Below are 26,771 nucleotides of genomic sequence, written 5' to 3' on the forward strand. Positions count from 1 at the left end.
TTCTTGTCACCACGTAAATTAACAGGGTTGCGGGCAGGGAAAAGGCAAAGATGCTCCCGCCCCCTCGAAGCCACCAGCATCCCGAGGACTCAAGCATCCCCGGAAGAGCCAACTCCGCTCCTGCTAATCCTTTCCCTTCCGCTCGGCCCACCCCGGGCAGAGCGCTCGGGGTCACGTGTTCGCCGGAGGAGGGGAAGTGGGCGGCTCAGCGGCCGCCATCTTACCGGCTTGGAGGCGGAGCGTGAGGAGCGCAGGTCGCGCGCTTCTCCTCCCCTCCCCTCGCTCAGCCTCGCACCGCCCTCCGTGCTCCTCCCCACTTCTGGCTCCCTTGGCCGCTCCCTGAGTGGAGGAACGGGGAGCCCCGGAGGGCGGGGGGGTGTGTCGGGCCCGTGATCGCGCCCTCCAACCGCCAGCCGCGGCCGCGGGGGCGCGCTCGACCGGGCCCCAGGGGAGGCGCGGGGCTGAGGGGAGGGGGCTGCTCCGGCTGCGGGGGCGGCGCACGGCGGCCGTGGCGGCCGGGGTTGCAGCTGCGGCGGCGCGCTGGGGGCCCGCGTCCGGGGCGCCCCCAGGTCGGCGCTGCCGCCGTGGCCGCGGCTGCCAGAGCCATGTACCGCAGCGGCGCCCGCTCCTCCGTCTCTTCACACCGGCCTAAAGAGAGCGGCGGGGGCGACCCGCGCACCGGCCGCAGCTCCGGCTCCTCCTCAGGCCCGGCTCGCCGCACCTCACCGCCGTCCTCCTGCTCCTCCTCGTCGCGGACGCCGGCTCGCCGGCCCCGCTCTCCCTCAGGGCACCGCGGCCGCCGGGCCTCTCCGTCCCCTCCGCGGGGTCGCCGCGGCTCCCCGTCTCCGCCCCGCGGCCGCCGGGCCTCGCCGTCCCCGCCACGGGGTCGTCGCGGCTCCCCGTCCCCGCCGCGGGCCCGTCGCGGCTCCCCGTCGCCGCCGCGGGGCAGACGACTCTTCCCGCCGGGCTCGGCCGGCTTCCGAGGGAGCAGCCGGGGGGAGTCCCGCGCCGACTTCGCCAGGGACGGCCGCGGAGACCATCCAGGCGACAGCGGCAGCCGGGTAATCCCACCCCTTCACCCGGACTCTGTGCTCCAGCCCCCTCGCCCGGGATTCCCGCTTTCAGAAACGCCCGCCGCCCGGCCGACCCGAGGCCTCCAGGCCGGGGTCCCCACATGGAAGGCCCTTCATCCCCATGGGCCCCCTCAGCGACGCCCGAACCAGGAGGTTCCTGGTCAGCCCCGGGAACTTCATTTGCACAATAACGGATTCGGGACGCGGCCGGGCGCCGGCTTGGGACGCCGTGCTGCGTTTCCTGGGAATAGGCTGGTTCTCTCCCTCTGTGTGAGGTGTGAAAAAGTTTGCCGGGCGAGGGGAAGCTCCTCCACGCCGTGTGCCTGGTACTTTTTCAGTAGTTGGTGTCCTTAGAGTTGGATGGTTTTGTGTGTGTCCCGCTAGAACTGAGCTGCGCCCTGGATCTGAAAAGGGTGAAATCTCTTTGTGGCGACTTAGGGTGGCTTAGACAGTTCCCAGGGTAGACACCGAGAGAATGTACACCGAGAGAATGTAACCTGTTCGTACTCTGTGTTGGAGCTGCTTCTCCGAAATCGAAGTGTGGGTATCTACAGTCGTTGTAATAGGTGCCTCCCCTTAACCTAGTTGTGTGGCAGGATTCACGTCCTTTCGCGGGGTGCGGGGAGGGTTCCTCTTTATCTAACAGCTGAGGAACTCACAGAGATTTAAGAAACTTAATCAAGGTGATGCCTGTAAGAAGTGGAGTGTGATTCAATTCTTTACCTGGTTCCCAATACCCTGAATTTAACTGTTAAGTTTCCCTGCTTGAAGGGACAGAGCATGAGGTTAAGAAGGTTAGTTTAGAGGTAATACTGACTTTTCATGCATCTCTCTGTTAGTAGAGCCTCTGGGCAGGATCTGGTGTTTTGGTATTTGTTTTTATTGTTAGTTAACCAATCCTTTTAAAAAAGTGACAAAGTTTCTGTTTTATTTAGTGGCTCTCTAACAGTATTTGGGTACTCTGGTCATAGGTGAATTGACTTATTAAGAGTTTAAGATTTTCATAGCTGAGTATGATAGTCTGAATGTTAATCACTACAGAGAAAGTAAGGAAAACAAAAAACAATGAGTTTCCATAACTTCCCCTTTCTTCTCCAATGCACAACCTATTTGCTCCAGTCTTTTGTCTCAATAAATGACATCACCCGCTGCTCAGCCAGAAAGTGATCATCTCCCTTCTCCCAGTCTGTAGGGATAACTTCATCTATCAAACTATCAGCTCTACCTCCAAAATACATCCTCCAAACTGTTGTCTTCCTGCCATCATTCTTATCTAAACTTTATTATCTCTTGCTTAGTTTATTGCATTAGGCTCCATTACACTCCACTTTTGTTACCATCCAGTTTTTTTCTATACCTAGAAATAAAAATGATTTTTAAAGACCTCCATTTTATGTATTTGAGAAATATTTATTGAACCCTTACCATGCTGTTCTGGGCACTGGGAATATAATAATGAACAAACCAGTCAAAAACCCTGCCCTAGTAGAGCTTATATTCTGACAGGGGGAGTTGGATAATAAGAGAAGTAAAATGTCTTGGCATGTTAAATATGATTAAGTGTTAAGAGAAAAAACAGAAAGGAGTTACAATTTTTGGTAAGGTAGCCAGAGAAGGCCTTCTGGGAAGGTGATTTCTTAATAAAAACCTGAAGATGAGGATGTGAACAGAGTGAGCATCTAGAGGAAGTAAGTAGTAATGTCACTCCCATGCTTGAACCCCTTCTATGGCTTGTTAAACTAAGAATAAAAATCCAGATTTCCTAACTGTGGCTTCTGCCTGTTGTGTGTCACTTCACTGCAGTCATGCTGGCCACCTTTCTGTTTCCCCAAACATGCTAAGCTTATTACAGAACATGCTCTTTTGGCCTGAAACATCTTCCATCTGTTCTTTGCAAGACTGATATCTCATCATTGAGGCTCCAGATTAAATGGTATCACCTCAGAAAGCATTTTCTAACCATTATCTGAAGTAGCTCCTTTTCCCCAGTCTTTCATGTTATCATGTTTTAATGACTTTATAACACTTCACACTGCCATCAGAAATATTTTTTTTTCTTAACCTGTGTTTGGCTTGTCTCCTTTAGTGGAAATGTAAAGATTCTGGTAGCAGACTTAATTCACTCCTCTGGCCCCATTCCTGGTGCCAGGAAATTAAAGAATTTAGGAGGATTGGAAGTATGGACTTTCATCTAAGAAAATGATAATTTAAAATGTGTATATGTGTGTGTGTGTGTGTGTATATATATATATACATATACATATAAATATTTGTTTATTTGGCTGCACAAGGTCTTAGTTGGAGCATGGGAATACTTTAATTGTGGCATGTGGGATCTAGTTCCCCAACCAGAGATGGAACCCAGGCCATTAGACCCCTGGTGAAGTCCTTGATAATTTTTTTAAAATCCTTTATTTTTGGAGTAGTATCTTACCATAATCATCTCTCACCCTGTGGACTATAGCTTTAGAAAGGAGAACAGTTTTGAGTGTAGGAATGTCTTGACCCTATTGACTGTTACTATCTTTTACTCTTGTAGAGACGCTCTCCTGGTCTGAGATCTGACTCTTCTTTGGAACAGAGCTTACGGATCACTGTTGGCAATGACCACTTCTGTGTTGGCATACCAGAACGGAGGCGGCTTAGTGATCGACTGGGGTCACCAGTGGAAAATCTGGAGGATGCAGACAGGTAGGCTTCATCTGAGGCAGGGCACTTCATATGAGTACTTGAAGGTAGAAATGTTGCTGTTTTCTGAATGATGTATTTGAAAGGGTGGTGCCAGCACTGAAGTTTATGCCCTATGTCCAGTACAAAGTATTACATTGGAAAGAGTGGGGTAGACTCTGTTGCTGAAACAATTATGTAGAAAAAAAGACTTTAAAAGATCTAAGACTTCCCTAGTGGTCCAGTGGTTAAGACTCTCTGCTTCCACTGTAGGAGACATGGGTTCAATCCCTGGTCAGGGAACTACGATCCTGAGTGCAGCATGGCATGGCCAAAAAAAAAAGGTCATCCTGGCCCCAACTGGAAAGGGGGAAGTTGAGGGAATATAAACAGTCCCCCAAATTAAAAACAGTTGAGATGATACAGATTCTAAAATAGTGGAACTAGGGGGGGGTCCCTTCTGCAAAGGAAAGTTCTGAACAAAATAGGATATCTAGGAAATCTACTTATTTATGGCTGCACTGGGTCTTCATTGATGCAATCAAGCTCTCTCTAGTTGCATTGAGTAGGGACTACTCTAGTTGCAACCCACGGACTTCTTACTGCAGTGGCTTCTCTTGTTGCACAGCACAGGCTCTAGAGCTTGGACTCAGTAGTTGGGGTACACTGGCTTAGTTGCCCCACAGCATATGGAATCTCCTGGACCAGGGATCACACCTGTGTCCCGTGTATTGACTGGCAGATTCTTAACCTCTGGACCACCAGGGAAGTCCTTAGAAATCTTTGTTTAAATGGTGTTATTTTTTAGCTTGTCCAGGATGAAATATATATAGATTCAGAAAAGGTTTAGATAAATTCATGTTTATTGTATACACACACACACACACACATGTATAGGCATTAATAGAAAGTTAGAGATCTTTAAAAATGTTTAATTTCAGTTATTACTTTACAACCACTGAGGGCTAAGGAAGGGCAAATATACTCCATAGGGTGTTAAATATAGATCTCAGGTACTAGGAACTTAGGTATGTATGGGAAGTAAATAATGCGTTACATGTTTTTCACCTCGCAAAAGTAAAAGAGCTAGAATGGGAGTGCAGGGAAAGCACTCTTTCTGAGAGCTGAGAACCATGTCTGTTAATGGTTTCTGCCAAGTATATTGGGAGTTTTCACAAATGTTTAGCAGTAGCAGTAAATCAATATAATGTTCTTTTAAACTGTGACTCTCCGTGAAGTAGTGCACAGAATATAGGCAGGCAGGTGGGGGACAGCTGGGCAGGAAGTGTGAGGACCAGTGCTGCCCTTTGGTAATATTTACTTCAAAGCTTCAGTGGCTATTCAATGCAGTGAAGCAAGGCAGGACAATCATATAACACTGAAGCTTCTGAAGATAGAGCTTCAAGGTATGTGACTGTATCACTTAATTGAGGCAACAGCCCATGCCCTTCTAGCTGCTTCTATTTTGGGAGATGATTGAGTAGGCAGGCAGTCCGAGTAGGTGGTGCATGATGTGATTCTCTTCCTTCCTTAGGAGCTCAGGTTTTGGTGTGACTAGCATTTCCTCTTGCTAGTTCTAGGGTGTCAGCTCCCCTTTCCATAAACTTTGTTACGCATGTGTGCTTCAGGTAAACAATTGTCTGTTTATAAGTTATAAAAATTAAAAATTTCTTCTCTGTATTTAAGATAGTAATTTTCTCCCTTGAATCCTATTTCAGAGAGAGAAATTTATTTTAGAGAAAGTGAAATTAAGGTTCTACAAGGAGGTTCCAGGCCATTCTTTAGACTTTTTTGCCCTCAGCACTCTTGTTCAATCTGCTTTGTGTCGATAATTACTGTCTGCTAAAACCAGGCCATACGAACATTGGCATTCGCAGTGTCTTCCTGACTGTGAGTCCAGTCTTCAGCTAATGAAGCAGGCCATTTCCATCGTTTGTATGTAGGTGTGTGTTTATTTTTTCCTGAGACCCTGTATTCTTTCTCTTCCCATATTCGATCTGTTAAATTTTATACCAGGTTTGGGTTACAGTCAGATTACCAGGGTTGTCAGTCTCCTCACCACAGCAGTTCTCTGTGCAGGACTGTAACTTATTCTGAAAAGAAAGTGTGAATAGGTTGTGTGAATAGGTTGTGTGAAGACTCTGAGTTTCTGAATAAGTGTAGATGTGAGGTTGATTTCCCTTGTTTATGAGAGTATTCTGCACATTATACATTCCATTCATAGTAGTCTCATCTCCTGACTCCTTCTTGCCTTGATGTAGGGAGTAGGATTTTTTCCCTGTTACTTGCCTTAGGGAAAAGACAGAAGCACAACAGCTTTCTTCAGGCATTTTGAGGAATCAGCACAGGAAAATAATGGGAAGTTTGAGCTCTGGAGAACCTTTTTTTTCTTACCGTATACATTTTTTAGCAGCTTTTTTATTTAGCCATAATTCATATACCATGCAATTCACCCATTTAGAGTGTACAGTTCAGTGATTTTTAGTATATTCATAGAGTTGTACATATACCACTGTGATCAATTAAAAAATTTTTCTTTTTGCCTTATCCTTAGTCTCACCTACCCACCCCCCAGCCTATCACTAACCTTCTTCTGTATTTATTCTGGCCATTTCATATAAATAGTATCATACAATGTGTGGTCTTTTGTGACTGGCTTCTTTCACGTAGCATAATGTTTTCAAGATTCATTCATGTTTTTACATATAACAGTGCTTCATTTTTTTTATTGCTGATAATAATTTCATTGTATATGTATTTTGTTTATCTGTTACCAGTGTTGAGTGGATGGATAGCATTTTAGTTGTTTCTACTTTTTGGCTGTTATGAATAATGCTGCTGTGAATATTGGTGTACAAACTTCTGTGGATATATGTGTTGTTTTTTTTTAACTTGCTTAAGGGAATTTGTAAACACAGAAAAAGTAGAATAGTTCAGTGAGCCTCTAGGTACCCATCACCTACATCAGTCAATTTTTTTAAGAAAAGAGTTGGACTTGACCAAAGCTTTCAGAGAGAGTTTGTCACTGGACTGTTCTGAGCTGCAGGAGATGGGGCCCTTTTTAGGACTCACTTTTATTGCAGTCAGTTCTCTCTCATCCTTTGGGAAAACTAGGGAAGGAGGACATGAGCTTCTAACAGGCAACCTGATTTCTGCCTGTATTTACACATTAGCGCATTCTTTTAACTGTTTCTATTCCTCCTTTTATTGGTTTTTGCCTCCTTTTGCAGGAGATTGCAGGTTTGGATTGAGTCTTTCTGAGAGCCATTTCATTATTTCTAGCTTCTCGATGTTTAATATTGGATTAGATTTGAGGCTAGTTGGTCTCTTGGTGGAGAAAGCAGAACATAGGAGCAATGGATGAACTTGCCTACTAGCCATGGAGCCTGTAATTTTCCCCAACGCTAATGTGATCAGAGACTATGTATATAGATGGTGTTTTGGCAGTGGAGTGACTCAACTCATGGACATTCCTCCCTGAAAAAAGATGTGTTCATGGCTGGCAGACCTGCAAAGTAAAATATTTTACTCTATTTTTGTTTGATTTCAGAGATCATCTTTGGTCATTCTCATTCTTTCCTATTATTTCATAGTACATTGAGACCACAAAATTCCCTAAATACTTGGGGAGGAGGTGAGTAACAGGAACCTCGATTCCCATAGATGACATTCTTATAGAAGAGGTGATAAAATTTATCCTTTATAGTCTTTCATAAAGTTACTTATAGCTGTAACCTCAGTCTAAAACTGAACAAGGGCTGTGCTAGTGAATGAGAAAAAGCAGCTCTTTGATGTTCTACTAACTTTAGTCCCAGAAATAGGAAAACTACTGTCATAAAAAAACAAAAGTCATTTTTCGAAACTTCAAAAAAGCAGAAATAGCTCCTAGAAACTGTAGAAGACAGGAATAATTACCATCCTGTAGATAGTAATTCACTCTGAAATGTGAGTGACGTGTAAGTTTTTCTAAGTTGTATGCTTAAAGTGCTTTGTTCTTGTTTAGCTGCTCAGTTGTGTCCAACTCTTTGTGACCCCATAGACTGCAGCCTGTCAGTCTCCTCTGCCATGGGATTTCCCAGACAGGAACACTGGAGAGGGTTGCTATTTCCTTCTCCAGGGGATCTTCCCAACCTAGGGATCCAACCCAAGTCTCCTGCATTGCAGGTGGATTCTTTACCACTGAGCCACCAGAAAAGCTTAAAGCGCTAGGGGATCTTTGTTTCTGTGATTTAAATCAGAAACTTTTAGGGGGCAGTAGAAGCTCCCTGGGGCTTACCTGGTGGCTCAGTGGTAAAGAATCCACCTGCCAATGCAGTAAATGCAGATTTGATCCCTGGGTCAGACAGATCCCCCGGGGAAGGATAAAGCAACCCGCTCCAGTATTCTTGCCTGGAGAATTTCATGGACAGAGGAGTCTGACAGGGCTGCAGTCCATGGAGTCTCAAAGAATCGGACAGGACTTAGCAACTAAACAGCAAAAACAGAAGCTCTGTGACCATAATGCCCCAGAAGATTAGGATACTGTGTGTGGTATAGAGATCTGAGCTGAAAGGACAGATGTTCCATCCGTATTTTTACCTTCATGCCTTAAAAGTCTAAGGCCTTTTTATTTCTATAATAAATCTATCTCACTGTAATAGAAATATATAGTGAGATAACCATCACATACTTTTTTTCTGGGCTCAAGATTAACAAAATGCTTATGGATATTCAGGCAAGGCAGGAAAGAGTATAACAAAACAGACTGAGGGAGTTTTGTGGTTTTTAATATATGATCCAGTGAAATGAAGCAATTGCAGAACCTTCTAAAACTTACAAGAAAATCGTGCCAATTGGATAGATCAGTGGTTAAAAAAAATTTTTTTTCCCACAGTGAAACTCTTTTTTTTCCAAATGAAATATTCTGTAGAATTTGACAATATAAACAGGTAAAGTTGGCCTGCTCTAACTCAAATTTTGTTTTTACAGTTTTTGTTTTACACCTTAAAGTTTTTTTTTTTGGCTATACCCAGCATGCAGGGTGGTACCTGAGAATCTGCATCTCTAAAAAAATTTCCTGGGAAATACTGATGTTGCTTATTCAGACCAAAGTTTTAGTAGCAAAGAGCTAGTGTGAAGTTGTGTGACCAGGACTCTTTGTAGTCTGGTAGTGGTATTTTCACATCTCCAAGACCTTTGCATGAGACTGTGCATCCCCAAAGTCTAATCAAAGAAAGAATTCTGTCCAGATAGATTAGCAATCTCTTCCATTGGTTAGAGGCTGCAGCTGCTTATGCTCTGGGAAAAGGGAGAAGAAATATTGCATGTATATACGTAGATTTGTTCTGACCTCATGATTACTGTCTTTTGTTCTAAGCATTCTACAGCCCCCTTGTCAGATGTCAGTCTCTCTTAGCCTTGTCTGGTCTCGCTCTTTGCAAGTCCATTATATTCAGTGATGCTTGTCTCTTTCCTCAGGGATGACCTGACTGATGATTCTGTCTTCACTCGAAGCTCCCAATGCTCTCGAGGTCTTGAACGATATATTTCCCGGGAGGAGGCACCTCTCAGTCCCTTCTTGGGACAACTTGATGAGGACTACCGAGCAAGAGAAACTTTCCTTCATCGATCTGATTATAGTCCTCATATCAGTTGTCATGATGATCTGTTGCGGGGAACAGAACGGAATAGAGACAAACTCAAAGGCTCCTACTCTATACGACCTGAGGAAAGTAGCCGGGAGGCCAAACGGCCCCGCTATGATGACACAGAGAAGATGCACAACATGGGAAGTGATCACCCGAGTTTTACATCAGGGACTCGCAACTATCGACAGCGTAGACGGAGCCCAAGCCCTAGGTTTTTAGACCCTGAGTTTCGAGAGCTGGACCTCGCCAGGCGAAAACGAGAGGAAGAGGAGGAACGAAGTAGGAGCTTGAGTCAGGAGCTGGTGGGAGTTGATGGTGGCGGCACTAGTTGTCCCATCCCTGGATTGTCAGGTGTCCTAACAGCATCGGAGCCAGGATATTCTTTACATCGGCCTGAGGAAGTATCTGTGATGCCCAAGAAGTCAATTCTGAAAAAGCGGATTGAGGTGGACATGGAGCCTTCCTTGCAGGTCTATGCTGTGTTTCTTTTAGGGTGTCTTGCTTGTTTCTCTCAATATTTTAAAGCCTAGTTACTTTCCCGGGGGCTGTGTCCCTAAGGTATCCTTGGAATATATGTTGGCGTAACATTGTTATGCTTATGAGCTGTACCTTTCAGGAGTCTAAGGAAATTGTAGGCCTCATATGCAGTAATAGAGGGCTTCTGTTGTTATGTATTAGGCTTCCTAAGGGGCTTCCCTGGTGGCTCAGACCACGGAAGAATCTGTCTGCAATGCAGGAGACCTGCGTTTAATACCTGGGTCATGAAGATCCCCTGGAGAAGGGAATGCAAACCCCACTCCAGTATTCTTGCCTGGAGAATCACATAGACAGAGGAGCCTGGCGGGCTGCAGTCCATAGGGTTGCAAAGAGTCAGACATGACTGAGTGACTAAGCACACAGGCTTTCTAGACAGACGTTTTGGAGAGTATCTATTATATAAAGTTTTTTTTCCCTCTAAGTTGGCTAGTCCTGTAGGATCTTTGAATATAGGTTTCTTGGAAATGAAGCTTGAAAGCAAAGGGAGGAGCTGATTGAATTTTCCTCATCTCTTTAAAGAGAAGAAAAAATGTGTGAGTGGTAGGACACTAGAGCAGAAATCCGATAATTCTAATTCTGGATCCATGTCTATCACCAACTTGCTGTGCGATTTTTAGACAAGTCACCTAACCATTCTGGACCTTGATATTTTTTCCTTACTTACAGAAAGATGGTCAGGCATGAGCACTTGTTTTTACTTGTTCTCTTAGGAGCTAAATGTTTCTGAAGTGCCTAAGGGCACTTAGGGAAGTAAGAGAAGGCTGATCAGTTAGGGATCAGAGTTTCCTGACTGTACTTCAGTCAAAGTAGCTCTGCTTGTATTTTTTTTTTTTTTTTTTTTTTTTTGAAGATTCATAAAAAGAGAAAGCAAGTAAGCTAGGGCATCTCTAAAGTCCTTTTGAATTCAGATTCCTTGTTAAAGACTACAACAAATGGGCAAAAGTTAAGATTCAATCTGCCTTCTTTTCTGTTTCCCTTTGCTACAGCAGAACCATCTGGAGAAATGGGAAACCATATCTTGAACCTGGCTAAGGACCTCCCTTGCATCCACATGTATCTTTGCCCTGTTAATTCAAGAACAACAAAGTATTTATTTTAATCTCAGTTACTGGTTTTCTGAGATTCTATGTAGAGGCTAATTTAGTTATGTTTATCTTTGCAGCTTGAGAGTTTTCCCAGCAGTACCAGCTCCAGCCAGGATCACCCTCTTTACTCTGGACACTCATCTCTTCCACTAAGTGGTGCTATTGCTGCTTTTGCCTCAGAGGTTGAAAACAACAAGGGAACTATGGTAGAGACTACCCTGAAGGAATCTCAGGGCAACCTCTACCAATGGGGCCCCCTCCCTGGGATACCCAAAGACAACAGTCCCCTCAGAGAGAAGTTTGGAAGTTTTCTGTGCCACAAGGAAAAATTGGATATGAAGGCTGAGGGACCAGAGCGACACACAGACTTCTTGCTTCCTCACGAGAGAGCCAGCCAGGATGGCAGTGGTTTCTCCTGCATTCTGAGCATGTTAGCAGATTCTACCAGTACGCAGGAAAAAAGGCGACTTAGCTTCCCTGACATTGAAGATGAGGAGAAATTTCTCTATGGGGATGAAGAAGAGGATTTAAAAGCAGAATCTCCACCAAAGCCCCTTGGGAGCTCTGAAAGTGAAGTTATGAGGCAGAAGGCAAGCTCCCTACCCTCTTCAGCTCCAACTGTAAAGCTAGAATCAAGAGAAGAGACCAATCCAGAATATGCCAAGATTCATGACTTGCTCAAGACCATAGGGCTGGATATTGGGGTAGCCGAGATTAGTAAACTGGCTGCACGCACACAGGAACGACTTCATGGCAAAAAGCCGTCAGGTTCCTCTGCTGACCGCCGTTCCTCTGCTGACCGCCATTCCTCTGCTGACCGGCACTTTCCTGCAGACCGCTGTTCCTCCGTTGACCGCCGTTTCTCAGCTGATCAGCGCTCTGCAGATCCTCACAGACTGGAGAGCGGGGAGGTGCACCATAGCAATACCCACTCCCCAGAAGTGTCCCGTCCACACCAGGTCTCCCCTGTGGACCCTTACTTGCTCACAAAAAACAGCCCCCCGTTCTTAAAGTCTGACCATCCGATGGGCCATATTGTAGGACCTGAGGTGGTTGGCAGTGGGTTTCAGTCATCTGTTGCAGTCAGGTGCATGTTGCCATCAGCCCCATCTGCCCCAGTTAGACTTCCGCACCCTGCTTCTTTATCTCAGTTTCATGTGCCAAGGGCCTCTCAGTTTGCTGCAGCTCGGATACCTCCAAACTACCAGGGACCTGCCATTCCCCCTGCTTCCTTTGATGCCTATAGGCACTACATGGCATATGCAGCCTCAAGGTGGCCCATGTACCCTGCCTCCCAACCCTCAAATCACCCTCTACCAGACTCACACAGGACAGTGCCAGTTAGCAAACAAGCTACCCGCAGCCGTCCCAACCTCCGTGTGATCCCCACTGTGACTCCTGATGAGCCCAAGCATGAGGAGTCAGTGCTGGGCTCAATTCCTACTGCCCAAGTGCCTGTCCATGTGTCCATCCCATCACTCATAAGATATAATCCAGAGAAGATTTCTGATGAGAAGAACCGTGCTTCCCAGAAACAGAAGGTGAGTGTTAGCTTTGGGCCTCCTGTGCCTGCATCTTCTATTTCAACATAAATTTGTATTTGTCTTTTAGAGGGAGCTAAAAATTTGCAAGGTCCAAGGCAATCTTTAGAGAGTGCTGTTATTACCATAATTTTTTCTTTTACTGTTTTCTCCTTTGGCCTAAAGTATGGCCCTAGGTCCTACTGTGATTGCTAGACTTCTTTTTCCTAAGTTTATTTCTCTGTCTCAATTACCAGCCTTAGGACACTATGGGTAGAAGCTGGGAGCCTTGAAGTCTTCAGTATGACTCATCAGAGAGTGAGGAACCAAAATTGGGTTCCTTTCCTGATATCCATAGAAATCAAGAAATCTGTGTTTTATCCCAGTGAGTTTTAGATCTTTTTTCTGTAGTGATTATGGAGTTTAAAAACTATTGACTAGTTGTTGCTTGGTAACTAAACCAAGAAATAAGCTTTGTTTGTTCTGGTTTAACTTAGAGTCCAGGAATAATAATATATTTTATGACACTTTTTTAAAGTAGTTTTTGTACTGTCAAGGTTCATTGGGTTCCTTGACTATAGAAAGCAGACAGTGGCTGGGGTAAAGATATAATAATTTAGATGTTTTAAAGCAGTAGGTAAAAATTACATAGAGATGAGGAATACAGAATAGAATTTTGAATAGAAAAATTAATATATACTGTTGATTTTAAAGGTACTTGATAGCTAACAACTCACTTTGTTAAGCACAGTGACCTAAGGACCATAAAATTGTAATATGTGTTAATTTGGTTTGCTAATAAAATAATTAAGACCTGAGGAGAAAAATAGAAAAGGTGAAATTGGAAGGCTAATTGATTTTTTTCCAGTTTAAAAGAAATTTAGCTAATCCTTGAGAAGACCAGAAACACCTCTTAATTTTCCATTGTACTTGGGTACCCTGAACTTCAGTGTTTTGTGTTTTTTGTTTGTTTTTTTGAAGTCTTTTGGGAAAGAGAAGAACTTCCATACGACAAAACCTAAGACTGCAGAGATACTCTGAAGACTAGTGCTTTTCCTTTCCTTTACCTTTAAGGCCCTAGTACTAAAGTCAGGGCTGACAGTACACAGGGTTTTCACTTGAGTTCCTTATGGACAAGCCATATTTGTTTTTCCCATTAGGTGATAGTAGTAGAGTTGAAAGACCAGAGGCTTTAGGGCATATATACCTGGATTTAAAATCATCTTACTATATGATCTTTGGTATGTTACTTAGTCTTTTGCAACCTCAGTTTTCTTACTGTGAAACAGATAATATCATGATTAAATAAGATGATACATACAATGCAACTAACACAGTGCTTCATCCACAACACATATTCATTCCCTTCTTGATGGTTCCTTTTGGACTCAGAACTACTATCTAATAGTGTAGTGCTTTTACAAAAATAGTAGTTTCCAATCAATAGAGTTCTGGAAAGGATAATTCTATTCTGGGACTTGAATTGGAATGAAATAATCATCTTCGTTATAAAGTCAGAGCCTCTGTGTGCAGGTGTTTGTATTCTTGCATTCAGATATTATCTAGTATGAGGCTTTCTGGAAAAGAACAATAGAAAAGGGGGGATGTTGTAGGCTAAAGTGTCTGTTACCATTTTTTATTTTGCAGGTTATTGAAGAGAGGGAAAAGCTGAAAAGTGACCGTGAAGCTCGCCAGAAGAAGATGTACTATCTTAGAACTGAGTTGGAGCGGCTTCATAAACAGCAAGGTATCAGACACTCCTAGGCTGCCCTTTTGTTGTAACTTTAGTAAGAGATCCAAATGAAAAGCCTTGGGGACTCTCAAACAGGTTCATTGACATTGAAGCTTCACTTTCAAAAAAATTTTGATATGATTAGACTTATAGAAAAGTTGCATTAGTAGTGTAAAGAATTCTCAGGTGTTTTCCATGATTATTAGCATTTTACCATATTTGCTATATTCGTTTTTCTCTCAATTGTGTGTGTAGGTGTGGGTGTACACCTCTTCACCAGTGCTTTTAGGATTTCACATATACACTAAGGAAAGAACATAAAATATGACAACTTGGTAATAACAGAAAAGCAGAGAGTGGGAGAAGATGTAATTTCTTGTTTGGCTTTGGACTTTTTAGGAATGAGAAGCTTAGTTATTAATCCTGTGAGGGTTAATTCATGAGAATCTGAAGTTTGAAATAAGAAATAACATCAGGTGAACTTAAGGCAAAATGTAAAACTCAATGGATGTGTTGGTGAAGGGTCCTTAAATCAGATAAAGTCAAATATGTGAATAATTATTTGGTTCTCTGAAGAGAACAGCCACAGAATGCATGTGTTACAGTTACAGCATATATTAACCTTTTTGGAGGACACATGTACATAAACTTGTATATACCCTTCTAGGGATACATGGAGTCTCTCTTTGAAACCTGTCCATAGATCTTTAGCTAATAACCCCTACCTAAGAGATAATGTAATCACTCTACCTTTACTTCCATAGGAGCATCACCTAAACCGGCCCACGTGGAGGGCAAGTCTCACCTGCTTTTGGATGTTTCATGGAGAGACATTTTATGAACATAAAGTCTTAAGAATTAGTGTTTATGACTGAAAAATGGCTTGTTAACTTTCCTGTGTTTCTTTCTGTTGACATTTGACTACTCAGGGGAAATGCTGCGTAAGAAACGAAGGGAGAAGGATGGTCACAAAGATCCACTCCTAGTAGAGGTGAGTCGGCTTCAGGATAACATTATGAAGGACATTGCAGAACTTCGACAAGAGGCAGAAGAGGCAGAAAAAAAGCAGTCTGAACTGGACAAAGTGGCTCAGATCCTGGGAATTAACATTTCTGATAAATCTCAGAAGTCTTCAAGTGACAGTAGAGAGCCTACAGAGAAGACTGGGAAAGCAGAAAAATCCAAGAGCCCAGAAAAAGTGTTGTCATCCTCAAACTCCTCTTCCAATAGCAAGGTAACGACTCAACTTTTCCATTTCTTTTGTATCTTTTATTTCCATGGATTCCTAAAGCAGCCTTCTAACTAACCATTTTCTTAGCTTCCTTTTCCAAACTGTTCTTACTCTTGCTAGTTATTTTTGTAAAACATAGTTTAGATCGTGGTACTGTCCTTCAGAATTTTAGCAGTTCCCCATTGCCTCCAAAGTAGAATTCTGGGCCCTCCATGTTCTGGATCTAGCATTTACACCTTAACTCACTTCAGTCTAGCTTCTAGTCTTCTCACAACTTGAAATGCCTTTTTGGTTCATGTTTAGCAACAAGGTCACCACCATGTTGAACAGCCTCAAATTTCAGTTCTTAAATCAGTATTTGATACAAGGAACCACTGTCTCCGAAAAACTGTTTTCTTCCTTTGGCTCCCATCACATTTCTTTTCCTTCTTGTATGTTAGCTGCTCTGCTTAATTTCCTGATCTTTGAATATTTTAGTTCTTCAGGACTCAGTTCTAGCCCAGGTCTCCAGAATTCTGCTTTTTCCCTAGGTCATTTCATTCAGTCCTCTGCTGAAATACCATATTGACAACTTTCAGTTTTATATTCTAGCTCAGGTGATTCTTATAAGGTTCAAGTCTGAGTGTCCAACAGACTACTCACTATTTCCACTTGATTGTCTCTAACACCTTAAAATCAATGTATTCTAAATTAAACTAAGATTGTGCTCAGCCTCCCTCTAATCTTTCTTCCTCTGCTGTTTGTTACCTGTCTCAGTGAATGACATTACTGTCCAACAGTTTTTATGCCAACAAGTGGAAAAGCATTCCTAGTGCTCCCCCTTCCTAACTGCTCCACACGATTACAGAGTCTGCCAGTTCTCCATCCAAAATAAATCTCAGTTCCATTCATCTCATCATCTCTGTTGCCATACAAGTTCAAGCCACCTTCAAGTTTTGCTTGTACTGCTACTCTCTTAATTCTTTCTCCACATTCAGCCAGTGGTTATGATACTACTTTGCCTGCCTCTTCAGCCTCATTTCAAATCTTACTTTTCCTTTGCTCTCTGCAATTTCATTACTGGCATTTTCATTCCATAAATGTTTCATCATCTTTAATGTCTTTGTGTCCTCTCCTCCTACTAATTACTACTCTTCTTACCCTGTGTTCTCACTCAAATTCATCCTCAGATCGCAGTTTAAATTATTTCCCTGACTCCCTTTCTTGATTTTCCAGGTTGTTAAATTTGCCTCATATATACTCTCATATCTTCATTTTCCTTCTTAGCATTTATGGCCTTGTAATTGTATTATTACATGTGTTCCCCAATTAGATTTTAAGGTTCAAGGGATCAGGGACCATATCTGTCTCATTCTCCAGTATAGTCCCCAGTACACAGTTCAGTGCCTGCCACATAGCAAATAGATAGCTCTCAGGAAATCATTAATACTCCTCTTAGCCTGGAATAATCTTTCTCCCAACTCTACTCATCCACTAAGGCCCAACTTGAATACTCCCCTCCTCGGTGAAGAATTCCTGAATTCCGCTGTGATTGAGTCAGACCTTTTTTAGCATTCCCATAATATATTACTTTGTTCCTTTATAAAATGTATTTCATTCTGTCTTACTGAAAGCATGATTAAACTCATGCCTGATTTCATGCCTGTCTCTTGCACTAAATGAGAGCTTCTTGAGAATAACAGAGTATAACTTATTTTTGTGTTTTCTCATGGCATCCGGTATGTCTAGTACGTAGTAGATGGTCAGTTAATATTGGGGTTAGAGAAGAAGATACTCTGTATTCTCTGTCAGCCAAGCTTTAATTTTTTTATGTCTTCCTGGGAGACTTCTCTTTCTCAACCAGGTAGGACTATTTTCTTATACCAGGACCACTGAGTTCAGGGCCTTTGATGGGAAAAGAGCTTGTAGTTGACTTATACATTATTTGGGGTTCCATTTAGGCACCAACCCCATGATAAACTATCATCTTGACTTGAGTGAGAGAATGTTCTCTGAAGTTAACAAGAATATGTTGCAATTTGATTTTCATTTCAGCAATAAGGAATGTTCTCTCTGCAAGCTCTGTTTTCTACCTGTCTTTGGTCTTTCTTCTTTCTTTGCCTCTTTTTAAAATGTGTGGTTAGTTTGATTTTCTTTCTCTTAAATAGCTCATTTCATAAAAGTAAACACATGCACATTTCCATAGTTCCATTCACTTAGACACAGTTGTTACTGATGAGTTGGTATTATTCCAAATTACCTTCTTCTGTTCATTCATTTAATAAATATTTCTTGGTCTCCAAAAAAGTGCCAGACAGTGTTTAGATATGGGAAGTATAAAAGGGAACTATGTAGTTGGTGGTGGTGGTGGTGGTTCAGTCGAAAACAGGCTAAGGAATATGGAGTAGTTAGGGAAAGTCTTCTGGATAAAGTGACATTTGACATTCTGTACCTAGTCACATATCTGTATTGATTATTCAAATACATCTTTTAATAGATTTGTGTTGTTTTTTTTTTTTAATTGGTTGCACTGGCTCTTTGTTGTTGTGCACAGGTTTTCTCTAGTTGTGGCAAGTGGGGGTTACTCTTCATTGTCAATGAATGGCCTTCCCATGATGGTGGCTTCTCTTGTGGAGCATGGTCTCCAGGGCACACCGGCTCAGTAGTTGTGGCTCACGGACCCTGGAGTTCTCGGTGCTTGGGTTTAGTTGCTCCACAGCGTGTGGAATCTTCCCAGACCAGAGATTGACCTGGTGTCCCCTGCATTGGCAGGCAGATTCTTATCCACTGTACCACCAGGGAAGTCCTAATCAAATGTATTTTGTTATTTCGTTGTTCAGTTGCTAAGTCCTGTTGACCCTTTGCAACCATGGACTACAGCATGCCAGGCTCTTTTGTCTTCCACTATCTCCAGAGTTAGTGGGCGATAGTTGCTCACATTCATGTCCATTGAGTTGGTGATGCTATCTAACCATCTCATCCTTTGCCGCCCACTTCTTTTGTCTTCAATCTTTCCCAGCAACGGGGTTTTTTTCCAGTGAGTCAGCTCTTTGCATCATGTGACCAGAATATTGGAACTTCAGCATCAGTCCTTTCAATGAATATTCAGGGTTGAATTCCTTGAGAATTGACTGCTTTGATCTGCTTGCAGTCCAGGAGACTCTGAAGCATCTTCTCCAACACCACAGTCTGAAAGCATTTGTTACTTACTCTTGTAGTATTTCATGATAGTCTTTCCATGTCAATAAATAGACTTATATAATATCATTTTAGCAACCTTATTTTTATTGTTGTATGGATAACAGTTTAACCAGTTAAATCACCTGTAGTTTGACGTAATTTCCTGAGGATAAATATCATGGAATAGAATTGCTTGGTCAAAGGTATAAAGAATTTTGAGGTATATAATTTGTGTTCCTCAATTATCTTCTGGAAAGGTGGTGTCAGTTAGTACTCACCAGCAGTGTATGCATGTGCCCATCCCTTACCTGCTGGATATGATCTGTTTAGTGACCCTTGAATAGGACTGTAAATGGGAAAGATTATTATTGAAATCTCAGTTGTTTCCCTTTCTCTATTTAGTCTTCCTTTCCCCACCAGCCAATATTCCAGGTGCTCCCTTCCCTGATTGTGTCTACTGTGGAACCTACTTCATACTCACCTTCTCTGTGTTCCAGGATTATCTTTTTTATGTGCTTCAGTCCCCAATATTATCCAGAATTCTCATTTCCTGAATACCTTGTTCTCAGCTTGCTGAAAAATGAATTCATATTATTTATTATTGATCACTTAATGTTGGAGAGTTGATATATTTTAAAAGAGGATTCATGTTAACTGAAAGATGTTAAATTCTAATGGTGACACTTTAGGCAGTTAGAAACATTTTACCCAGATTCCTGTAAGTTATCCTAAATAGATGACTATACCCTTTATCTATGCCAGCCTTGTTCTCTAGTTTTCTGTACTGGATGTGTCTGTGATGAGAGAGTTCACTATCATCTGGTTTGTTTGTTTTTTTTCACTTGCTTAATCTGTCAATTACCTTTTCCATTTCCTCTTCCCTTCCTAGTTGTCATCATGATTGATAAACTTAACTAATGTATTTAGTTGTATAGGTAACACATTTAACATCTACCAAAGGTGATACTATAGAAGATTCCTATCCACTCTTGTTCTCTACCTTCCTCCCCAGAGGCAGCCAATGTTTCCATAATCCTGAGTATTCTTCTAGATATTTTCAGATATATAAGTAAATATAATGTCATTATGATTTATTCTTCATAATGACATGACACTGGAATCAAATTAATTCTCTTTGAGTCTTGCAGACAGATTTCTCATGGGGTTTTTCCCAGTTTGTGCAGCTTTAGGCAGTTTTAACAGAAATGTGATCATACGGTCCTATTTCCGTTATTGCAGTAGCTACCTGCTTTTTCTGAGGGAAGACAGATCTAGATTGTCTTGAATTCCTTCTTAGTACAGGTTTTTCCCCCTCTAGGAATCAAAGGTAAACAATGAGAATTCCCATACTAAGAGCCCCAAGCCTGCTGAGAGCCCCCAGCCAGCTAAGCAGTCTGATCAGCCCGTTGCTGCCTATGAGTATTATGATGCTGGCAATCACTGGTGCAAAGACTGCAACACCATCTGTGGGACCATGTTTGACTTCTTCACCCATATGCACAATAAGAAGCACACACAGGTAGGTATCTTGCCCTCTGTTATTTCCGTTCTTGCCCTCTTTCCCCTCAAACTCCTATACCCCCATCTGTATTACAAAGCTGGAAAATGCAACATTCTCATATGGGCAGGAGCCCCAATCTGAAGAGCCAAGAGGTACCAACAAAGGAGACATCATCCCCAGGGCTCAGTCCAGGGGACCTGCCTGTAACTAAACACCATGGCAAGTGTAAGTGATGCTGCTGCCTCTTTTGATTCCTTGAGTACCTGATTATTTGTTTTATTTTATCCATTGCTAGTACTTGCTCTAACATATGTTTACCTTTTCCACAGGTGATTTCCATTTAAACAGTTGGCAGAGTGGGTGGGGGTGGGCAGCTGGGGGCTTCTGGTCCCCCCTGGTTGTTGGGGAGAAAAAGAAAAGTGGGTCATTGAGATTTTAGTGCTGTGTGTGAGCGCCTCTGCCTCTTGCAAATAGACACTGGATCCCTACAACAGACCTTGGGCTTCAAAGACCCAGAATGAAGCCAAGCAAGATGCTGTAAAGCGCACTGACAAGATAACTGTTCCTGCAAAAGGTAAGTTTCCTCCCTGCCATTTTTGTGGTTTCCTTACATTCAGTCAGGGAAGAGGTATCCCTGAACTAAGGTGCAAGGAAGCAGCATAGAGTGAAACATAACCAATACTTTTAGCAAAGCTGGAATATTGTATTCCATGTGCACAACTAGGTCCTAAAGAAATAAAGAGAGCTATAAGACAGTAACAATCTCTACCCATATGGCCAACAATCTTAACAGATGTTAAACACATACATACCACTCTAAAATAAAACTTTCTTTGTGCTCGCTTCGGCAGCACATGGACTAAAATATGACTTTCTTCACCACTGACTTATGCACTAAAACCTTATTTGAAATCCAGGGGAAAAAGAACAGTAAGAGGTGCAAAATAACTGCCTTTTCAGCTAAGAACTATAAAATATTTTTGAATAGTTGTTATTAGGGGCTAAGTTGAGAAATAGAAAGTTTTTTTGTCTTTAAACTTCTCAGTTTCTTACCTTTGTAAGTAGTCAGTGCTTCTACATCCTTTATATCTGTAGAAGATAAATTCCTAAGTAATTAATACCAACATGAGAGATTCTCATACAAATGGTACTGGGCTTTTGAGGAGTATAATTTTTAAATCTCCTAAGATACTTAGTGCTAGTTGGAATTTGAGGAGAATCAGCAACAGAAATGAGTCTGGCACAGAAAACTCCTAAATTAACCAGTTAGGGGATTAACCAGTTAGTGTTCCCAAAATGTAGAAGGGATGGAGGTCCTGAGTTCAGGCTTTAAGTTGGAAAAACATACCATTGAGATTCTAAATGCTCCTTCTGACTTGAAAGTGAGTAAAGTCCTTTATACTGTTAATCATTTTACTGCAAAAGGGAAGTGGGATTTCCTTTGGTTGCTGTCATCTTGGGTAGAAATGACTTACTTTCTTGACTTTGTTCTACTTCTTGCAGGCTCTGAGTTTCTGATTCCCATCACTGGATATTACTGCCAGCTCTGTGAGGAATTTTTGGGGGATCCAATTTCTGGAGAGCAACATGTGAAGGGTTATCAACACAATGAGAAATATAAGGTTGGTCTTTGTAGTAGCCTATGGAGATTTCCTACTTTCTGCAGTAATCCTTTTGATGTTGTCAAGCTCAGAGCAAGAAAAAGTCCTTAACACTTCAAATTCTATATAACCACAAGGAAGTTCTCAATCCTAGTAAGAAATGCTAACCTGAGAGGACCATTTATTTATTCTTGAGGAAGGTGAATCAGAATTTTCATTAAATGAGTTCTAATAGTGGCAGGGTCAAATTTTCTCTCTTAAAGTATTTTGCCCAGTTATTGAGCCTTTATCTTTTCTCTTCCCTAGAAATATGTGGTTGAAAACCCATTGTATGAGGAGCGACGGAATCTGGACCGCCAGGCTGGCTTGGCCGTGGTCCTAGAGACAGAACGGCGGCGGCAGAGTGAGCTGAAGCGCAAGTTCAGTGAGAGACCGAAGGAGGAGAAGAAAGAAAAACAGGCAAAGATTATGAAGGAAGTAAAGGAGGACGATAGGGTGTCTGAGGAATTAGAGGACCAGCTTTCTGAGGGTGGAAACTCCCCTGAAAAGGCTGAAAATAGAAAGAGGCCTAGCATCAAACTCCAATTAAAAGAAGAAATAAAGAAAGAACCACCAATATCTTCCTCTTTTGGGAAATTCAGCTGGAAGAAGCCGGAAAAAGAGGAGGAAAAAAGTTTAGTGATCCCAAGTATTCCCAAAGAAGAGATTGTGGAAAGTGGTAAGGACAAAGAGGATGGCAAAGCTGATCCTGGGAAGACAAAGCCTATCAAAATCAAACTCTCTGGGAAAACTGTTGTTGCACATACTAGTCCTTGGATGCCTGTAGTGACAACTTCAACCCAGACTAAGATCCGACCCAACCTGCCCATCCCATCCACAGTCCTCCGCAAATCAGGTTCAGCCACAGTAAGCAAGCCAGCTCCGCTTAACACCTTTCTATCCATCAAATCTTCTGGAACCACTGCTAAGCCTCTGCCAGTGGTTAAAGAGTCTTCAGCTGATCTCCTCTTGCCTCCCGACATCATCTCTAAAGCATTTGGAGGGGAAGAGGTGATTTTGAAAGGGTCTCCAGAGGAAAAAATGGTGCTGGCTGAAAAGAATGAGCCATCACATATACCTGAACAAATGCTACCACCTCCTCCACCTCCACCTCCACCGCCACCTCCACCACCTCCAGTTATACCTCATCCAGCTTCCCCCTCTCCTGCCCAAGCAAATGCTATTTTGGCTCCAGTGAAATCAAACCCAGCTGTATCTCACACTGTCATCCCTGGCTTCCTGGGTCCTAACATTTTGAACCCAGTATTACCGGTAGCCATCATGGCCTCAGCACAGCCTACTGCCATTCCTTCTGATGAGACGGCTCCTGGGGTGAGTGAGAGTGACCGGGACCAGACCCTATTCTCTGTGTTGGTGCGTCCTCCACCTCCCCTCTCAAGTGTGTTCAGTGAACAAGCCAAAAAATTGGAAAAGCGTAATTCATGCTTAGCCACAGCCAATGCTAAGGATCTGTATGACATATTCTACAGTAGTGGTGGAAAAGGAGCCCCTGAGACTAAGCTGAGTGGTGGTCCATTAGCCAACGGGGAAAATAGAGCTGAAAATTCAGATACCTCTTCCACTTCTACTTTGAACAGCAGTGCATCCCAAGAGGAGTTGCCTTCAGGTAGAAATTTGGTCTCTGCTCCTATGGTCAGCAGCTCTGAAAAGCCCATTTCAAAACCTCTGGTGTCCCTAGGAAGATTGTCAGCTGTAGAAAATGTAGATTCAAAAAACAGAGGCAGCAGCTATGGCTTCCTGCAGCCTCTGACAAGGTTGTGCCAAAACAGGCCTTATGAAACTATTAGCCCAAAGACAGAGACTTTGGCCAAGTGGGCCTCTGGTTCCTTCCAGAGTGATGCTAATAAGGATGTAGCTCCAGTGAGGAAAATTGAACTTGACCTGGGAGACCCTGGGCCACCAGGTGTGGAGCCAGCCTCTGAGCTGTCAGATACACAGTGTCATACCATGCAATCTCAGAAGTTGGTAGAAACCCACCTTGTGGAATCTAGTAAGCAGCAAAGCCAGGAGCTCCACCAATCTAAGCATTGTGGGAAAAGTGAAGTAGAGACAAGCACTGAACTAAAAGAAGAAGGAGTGAAACTCTCTGAAAGGACAGTGAGAGAGGGAACAGATATCAATGTTGGGCCCAATAGCATAGAGGACTCTAATTTGAACAGTGGGAACAGATGCATGTGGGAGGAAGAAGTAGAACAGCCCAACTTGCATAGGACTGACAAAAAGGCTAAACAGTCCAGGAAATTGATAACAGAAAGTAAAACTCAAGGTAAACTAGTACCTGAATTGAAGACACAAGCTGTCTCTTCCACAAAGGCAAAAATAGACTCATATCCGTCAGAAGCTAGGTCTTTACTCCAGAACCCACAAGATGTGAAAATTTCTGCCCCAGAATTGCTTCTTCAGTCCCCAGACAGATCAGATATGTGCTTGAAAGACCATGAACAGAAGCAAGGAGTCCCAACTTGTAGTGAGGAGTGGCTAGAAAATTCAGCACCAGAATCATCTTCCAGAACTTCTAGGTACAGAAGCCTCAAACTGAAGAGAGAAAGATCAAAAGACTTGCAGGGTAAAATGACCTATAAACTGACTGTTTGGGATGAGAACAAGAAGCCAGAAACCTGGGAGAGCCCAGAGAAACCAAAAGCAGAAGCCCTGGAGCCTCGAGATGTCCATCCAGAACTAACAGTGACAATAGAGAGCAAGGCCTTAGAAAACTTTGAAGTTACAGATTTAAAAGTAGAAGAGCTTGCTGCCCTGGGAAGCCTGGGGGATATAGGTGTTGATTTCTGCAATACTCGGGTAGACCCAGCACATAGATCCCCAGTTGCCCTGTCTCAGAAAGTATGTGAAGAAAATTCTGTGTCTCCTCTAGGAGGTAATCCCTCCACTCTCACCGACTTTGAACCAATACCATCCTTTTCTGAGTTTCCCTTAGATTCTCCCAAAACCCTGGTGCTGAACTTTGGAGCAGAGGGTGAACAAAACTCAACTAATCCCAGAACTGGGAGGATCGCTCCTAACATTTTGAAAACTGGACTTCCTATAGAAAATGTTGGCCTTGGCTTGGGGAACCTAGAGGGAACACACCAGGCCCTGGACCTGTTAGCAGGAGGAATGATGCCTGAGGAAATAGAAGAAACATCTAAATTAGAGAAACAAGATTCACTCAGATTGGAATCAGAAACAATTAATCCTTTATGCCTTGGGCCATCTCCTTGCCTTCCAGACCTTGTTGATTTTGTCACACGGACATCTGGAGTTCAAAAAGAGAAGATATGTTCTCCTCTCTCTGAGCCAGGTGACCCTCCTGAGTGTAGTTCCCTGGAGATGGGACCACTGCAGCTAGAAATACCGAATGCATCCATCACGGAAGTAGCAGTTCCTCAAGTAGATGAATATAGTGACAACCCTTTGAATGTGGTAAAATCTGTGGCTTCAGGGTCCCATACAAGGGAACAGGTAGCCGGAGGCAGTACGATCCCTCAGGAAATAGCTGCACAAGAAGCTGCTGTTGATGCGCTCCAGGACCACACGGAATCCAGTGTTCACAGCTGAGAAAGCACGTTCAGAGCTACTTGTGGATGAATCCTATTGGCTTCTAGAAATCAGGTGCCCAGGTGACCCAGGACTAGTTGGATCTCATCTGGAACCTACACTAAGAGATGCAGTCAGCATCTTAGAGTAAATGTTCATGGAAGCTAAAAAATTTACCTCCGTTGCTTTTTTCCTTAAGAAACCAGACAAATCAATCATAATTTCTATACATATCTGTAAAAAAAGTATTTTCTGTTAATTATTATTATTATTTTTTTTTTTTTGCCAATTTATTTTCTCCAACTTTGTCATTAAAATCAAATGTCTATCTGGCTCACCACCTAGTGTGCTTTGATTGTATTTTGGCTTTGACTCTTCCATTTCTGGGGGAGGAGGGAGACAGAGCTGACTTCTCCAATTGCTGTGTTGTATTCCCACCCAATTTCTTGGGCAGCTGATGGATCTCTGGGAGAAAGACAAGAAAGCCTGCTGAAATGGAAAACTACTGATGAAGGAAGGATTGTTCATCTCTTAGGCTTTCCATTTGGATGGGCCTGCCTTAACATTGTTTGAAATGCAGTGTGAGTAGCCCTTTTGTTTACTGTTTATTTCCTTGTGGCATGTCAGTCCCCACACTTCCTTCATTCTGTTGCCCTTTCTTGAGCTGGTCCTGCTAATCCACAAACCTATTTGGAAATCACCTCAGTAAACATGGAAGAAAATCTACCAGGCTCACTTTAGGAAGACAACAAATCGGTAAGGCTTATTCATGGCTTAGTGCCAGGAGCAGATATGCTTTTGGGGTCCCTTTTGTTTTTGAAATGGCCTTTGTTCATTGTACTGTGATCCACTGACACTTTGTGCAAATTATTTAGCAGCCATTTTCTGTTCTGAAGAGGTAGAGGATCTGAAGCTTGTTTTGGGATTGTACTCCTCCTCTGTTCCACACTTATATGTATTCCTCCCTCTACCTCTCCCTTTCCCATTTTTTTCCTCCATAGTGTGATGTTTTGGGTTGTACATTTGTTCAAAAGATTAAAGATTTATGAGTTGACTTGGACAAGTTTAACTTTATTTTTATTGTGTTAATTACTTGGAATAAATGCATTAATCTCATGTTTCTTTCTGGATTTTTGTTTTGCAACCACACACATTTGAATTTTATAGGAAAGCTAGAACAATGAACTTCCTCTGCCCTATTGTCTGTCTCCCCCTCCCAACCTTCTTTCCCCAGTTGTTAGGGCTACTTTTGTTCCGATATTGTCTGTTCCCCAGTGCTTCCTGGATGGGTAGTGAGTAGGCAGCAGAGGTCTGGTTTTGGCATCTTTCTGTTATGCAGCTTTCTATATACTTTTATGTTGACTCTCCCAGTGCTCCTCTGGGAACTGAGCTCCCCAAAATACTCAGGTTCTTGTTGAGGGTGCTCTTGGGCAACAGGGAGCTT

The 26,771-nt window shown here is 42.8% G+C and overlaps 1 protein-coding gene across 1 annotated transcript; it reads left to right on the top strand.

Annotated features, from left to right (window-relative positions):
• Positions 1-467: 467 nt before the first annotated feature.
• ZNF318 (zinc finger protein 318) lies at positions 468-26,443 on the top strand. The gene is made up of 10 exons (XM_025269437.3): positions 468-1,061; positions 3,613-3,764; positions 9,198-9,837; positions 11,067-12,530; positions 14,157-14,256; positions 15,171-15,475; positions 19,950-20,150; positions 20,607-20,706; positions 21,636-21,754; positions 22,040-26,443. Exons 1-10 carry the CDS (start codon positions 606-608, stop codon positions 25,346-25,348), a joined length of 6,846 nt encoding a protein of 2,281 aa, XP_025125222.3. The 5' UTR covers positions 468-605; the 3' UTR covers positions 25,349-26,443.
• Positions 26,444-26,771: the final 328 nt, after the last annotated feature.

The sequence above is a fragment of the Bubalus bubalis genome, chromosome 2 (genome assembly GCF_019923935.1).
Source record: "Bubalus bubalis isolate 160015118507 breed Murrah chromosome 2, NDDB_SH_1, whole genome shotgun sequence".
NCBI classification, from domain to species: Eukaryota; Metazoa; Chordata; class Mammalia; order Artiodactyla; family Bovidae; genus Bubalus; species Bubalus bubalis.